The 4,594-nt window shown below is 36.8% G+C and overlaps 1 protein-coding gene across 2 annotated transcripts in view; it reads right to left on the minus strand.

Annotated features, from left to right (window-relative positions):
* The window catches only part of LOC112511627 (WD repeat-containing protein 43), an 8,357-nt gene extending 3,763 nt beyond the window's left edge, over positions 1 to 4,594 (minus strand). The window contains exons 1-6 of one of the 2 annotated variants that reach the window (XM_025117324.1): positions 4,433 to 4,519; positions 3,032 to 3,136; positions 2,797 to 2,907; positions 1,911 to 2,065; positions 1,740 to 1,828; positions 733 to 1,249 (exon numbers count right to left, since the gene is read on the minus strand). In XM_025117324.1, the coding sequence (XP_024973092.1) occupies positions 733 to 1,249; positions 1,740 to 1,828; positions 1,911 to 2,065; positions 2,797 to 2,907; positions 3,032 to 3,087 (928 nt within the window). In that variant the 5' untranslated portion in view covers positions 3,088 to 3,136; positions 4,433 to 4,519. Of the gene's footprint in view, positions 1 to 732; positions 1,250 to 1,739; positions 1,829 to 1,910; positions 2,066 to 2,796; positions 2,913 to 3,031; positions 3,137 to 4,432 lie in introns of both variants that reach the window. The other variant, XM_025117323.1, reaches the window with a different exon arrangement.

The raw sequence follows: 4,594 nt of genomic DNA on the forward strand, positions 1-4,594 counted from the left end.
ACGTGAACTCGTGGAAGGCGACGTGAACTCTGGAGTCTGGAAGGATCGTGAAGGCGACGCTGGAAGAGAGGGGTGGGAGGGGTAAAGATGGAACAAATGATGTCTGAATGGTTGACTGAAGCTCCAGACACAAAATGGTTAAGAGGGTCATGTAACCATTAAGAGGGCTGTTTTTTTTTGCCAAACAGACTTCACCTCTGACCGATTAAGAGGTTGGCTCTTAATGGTTATGTCACCATTAAGAGCCAAACAAACAGCCCCTAAATGTCTTAATAGACTGTTTTATAGGACTTAAGTTTATAGAACCAAACTATTGTGCATCCAATGTAAAGGTGTTACCATGATAGAATGTTCTGGGCGTCCCAACAAGCTTTTTAGGATACTTTTGTAAAAGAAAAGTGTACCATTAGCTTTTTAGATGACACTTTTGAGAATTATTCTATGAACACATCTTTTTATGGTATACTTGTTAAAATACCCAAAACCGTTCCATCAACTTATTGTGCCACCTTTAAGGAGCACGCACTATCATTGGGTTCTATAAACTTAAGTCCTATGAAGTTGTATATTAGCACAGTTAGACATATTTTGCATCCTATAAAACCAATTTTGTTGTAGCGAGTGTCGCGCATGAAGTTCCAAAGCAGATTGACAAAAGTCCAAGGCTTTAGAAATCACAAAGAGCTTTAAAAGAATGAATCGACAAAACATTTAGAACAATAAGTTGTGCACCTTTTCCATCGTTAACTCCATTTTCTCGAACATCAGCTCTAGCATCGATGACGATATCCTCCCCGGGGCTAGTAACATCCACCGAAGTGAACTGTGGAGAGTTTATAGAGCCATAAACAATAACGCCCGTTACTCGGTCATCACTATCCACAGAACTCAATCTAGCAGCTAATATAGAAGTATGGCGTTTCTTTTTTCCGCTAACATTTGGGTCGGTTTCAGATTCACCAGCTTCAACTTTTATCTTAGCTGGAACTATATTTCCTTCAGATGAGTTCTTCATGTTCCAGATATAAGCTACACCGTTTTCTGAAACCGAGAGTACAGCTAAATCCTCTCCATTGCAGCCGCTCTTGCACTCAATAGCTAAAGAAGGATGTCTCATTGATAGAATAGGTCCACTGGTTACTATTTCGGTGTTTGCTTCATTTTTCCACACTTGAAGATTCTTGTCGTCAAATCCTGATGTAATAATGAGGTTTGTATCCTCCAACATAGATATATGCCGCACTGGACCCTGAAGAATGGAGCAAAAATGCAATTTTGTTGGCATCGTGGTTAAACTATAGACAGGTAGGGGATGGAACGTCCCAAATTAATTGTACGGTTTCGAAAGTAAGTGTCTACTTTCCCATTATACCGTTTACTTTTAAAGGGTAATATTGTCATTTAGTTAATTAAAAGTGTAACTATTACACATCTCTAAAATTGTGTCTTTTTCACTGTGGACATTTATTTTGGGACAAAGAGAGTAGACAATGCTCCCTCCATCTCAAAATAAGCGTCCGTATTTCTACTTGAGTTTGTGCTAAAATAAGTGCTAGCAAATGCCCACTTTCCAAGTATACCCTTAAACATGAGATGGAAAATTCATTACACTCTCTGTCATTAAGGGTAAATATGTCATTTAGTTAATTAAAAAGTGTAATGATTACACATTTCTAAGACGGTGCCTTTTTCATTGTAGACGTTTATTTTTGGGAAGGGGGGAGTGTCTAGTAACATACTTCATCTGTAGAAAACTTCAGTAGTTCTTTCCCATCTTCTAAACTGAGGACTCTTATCTTGGTATTTGCCGCAGCTAATATTTTATCGTCTACCATACAAGAAAACAGGCGTCAAAGAATCGAATAAAAGGTTAAGGTGATTAACGACACCAAGATGTTCTGAGCACTCACCAGAAAAATATACAGCCGAAGATATATATTTCTTCGAAATTTTTGTTTCTTTTAAAAGTTCTCCACTTTCGGAGTTCATTTCACAGGTTGCGCCATCAGTACTAATAACACAAAGTTTACGTCCTTTATTTGCAAAAGAGAGAGCAGCAATTCTTCTGCACATATAAAAAAGCTCAAAATTCAGCTATTGCTCATCAGAATATGTATCATTGACGAGTGAGGCGTGGGCCTAAAACAAGCTCTTGAAAGACCCCAGCCCAGGCCCGACAAAGTCAGGGCCTTGTGCATCTCCAAATTGTGAGCATTCACAAGAAATTATTGAGCCATACTAATACGTACGACTTTTAAGCTCGATGAACTCTATAAAACTAACTAATAACCAATTGATAAACACGCTCAAATACATAACAATCATTGAGCCATATTAATACAATAAAATACTCCATCTTAATCTTTATCCACAGAAAATACTACATCTTTATCTTTATCCACACACAAAAATACTTCATCCTTAAAATTAAAATAAATTACATTTTATTTCTAAATCAAAATGATAATAAAAAATTTAATCAAACAAAATATACCAAAAAAGCAAAATTTTCACAATCTCTAATTGGGAAAATTGCACCAAAATGGAACTAACTTTCACCTAATTCTTATTTTGAGAAACCAACTTTTATCATCATTTTAGGGTCTGACCAATTTGACACCAATACTGGTATAACTTTTAGGCTTTTTTGTTATCTGGTCTCCATATTTTTTAACTATAAATTGCATTAATTTCCTACTCTCCATTTATAATAAAATCTTGCATCCTCTTCCATTGCACAGGTACACAACTAATATTCTATAACGCAAATAGCAAACCAAAACATTACTAGCATACCCATGATGATGTCCAGAAGATTTCCACTTCATTTCAGCCGCAGTAGCATTGATAGTGAAAACCTCACCATCATCTGTTCCCAGTGCCACCAAACAGGTACCCTTTTCTTTTCTGCGCTGAAAATTAAGAGAAAAACCAATAATTTTAACAGTTAAAGATGAAACCGTTCAAGGCATTGGCTTACTTTCAAAAAAAATAGAGTGAGAAGACAGAAACTTTTTACGTATTGTGTTACCTTTTTTCCAACAAAGCTACATGCAATACAAGAAAAATGAGCATCAGACTCTCCATCGGGTTGCTTCCATTCGGCTAATAGATTTCCATCACTCGTGTTCCAAACCTTCAATCATGAAAAGCGGTTTCTTAGTACACAACCAACATCAACATAAACTCACTTCATAAGCAGATCTAGAAAATTTTCGAGTGGGACGCAAAATATTTAACATAATATGAGATAAAAAAAAATGTATCATAAACAGTATGGTTTAATTAAAAATGACACCCAAGTGGTTTATTCTTCTTCTATGTTGTTGTTACCAAAAAGTTAAAAAGAAGTCAAAGGGATTCGAACTTGCAACCAGAGATGCCACATGCAATGACACTACAAGTAGATTGCAACCACTTTTTTTGTTAACCTAGGGAAGCACTAATAAAGTGTGTGCACCTTTAAGACACTTAACAAAATTCCATTGCGTTGGGATGGATAGAACGGGGGCACGAGAACCCCCTAGACCATTACTGAAACTACCCATGCTCACCATATCATTTCTTTTTTTAAAGTATATTAAATTTATATACGAAAAATACACATTCCCTAACGTTGGTCAAATTTGAACCCTCGACCTCCCAGGAGGCCGGGATCTACCAGTAACCCAGATACCACTGACCCTTAAGTAAATACCATTACTTTTCAAGGTCCATGATTTGTACATATATAAAGTTTCCTGATAGATATTCATTTTGCATATAATCCACATGGCAACTAACCTAAGGTGCTGTGTGGTTGGTTTTTCATAAGTACTGTATGGATATGTACCGGGAAGGTTTTTTAATTGCGAGGGATAGGTTTCGAAAAAGCTTGGCTTTCTGCATAAACCTCCCCCAAAATTTTAGTAAATAAGCCACTTTATGTATCACTAAGTCACTGCCAAAATGTCATGTATAGCGAACCGAATAAGTTGTGAGTCCGTTAAACTCATTAGCTGCTAAGAAACAGGCCCAAAGAGACCTTCATGGGTGCCAATGGTGGCAAACCTATCATACCCGAAGAGACAAGCATTTTGGGATTGCACAAGAGGAACCTCCTCATTCCAGAAAAATACACACTTCGACTTTCAATGTCAAACAGGTTCTATTTGCATCTCCAAGAGTGTCCAGGATTCTAGAACTAAAATGCCATGAACAAATTACTTCTAAATTCAGTTTCACTGGATGGATTACCAAGTGCTTATCACTTGATAACAATCTTAGTTATTCCCAATATACATACAAATAGAATATCATGTTCTTCAATTCGAAGTAGATTTCACATAAAAAACGATAACCAAATCCCCCAATTCGATATCAAACAAGTTTAGTTCGTACAAAAATAGTTGAAAAAGCTGTATAGCGGGAGGAAAATAGAGAGAGAAGTTACTTTCAAGACTCCATTGGGGAGTAGAGCAGCAAATACTTCAGCTTTTGAAGTGAAGGATGACATCAGAGGTTTAACTCTCTCTTTCGCCATGACTAGAAACAGAGAATAACCCTAGAACTCCTTCTGCAAGTAAGAAAACAATCAAGCGGAAGGGTTTTGGCT

This window comes from Cynara cardunculus (assembly GCF_001531365.2).
Source record: "Cynara cardunculus var. scolymus isolate 2C chromosome LG 4, CcrdV1, whole genome shotgun sequence".
Lineage (NCBI taxonomy): Eukaryota > Viridiplantae > Streptophyta > Magnoliopsida > Asterales > Asteraceae > Cynara > Cynara cardunculus.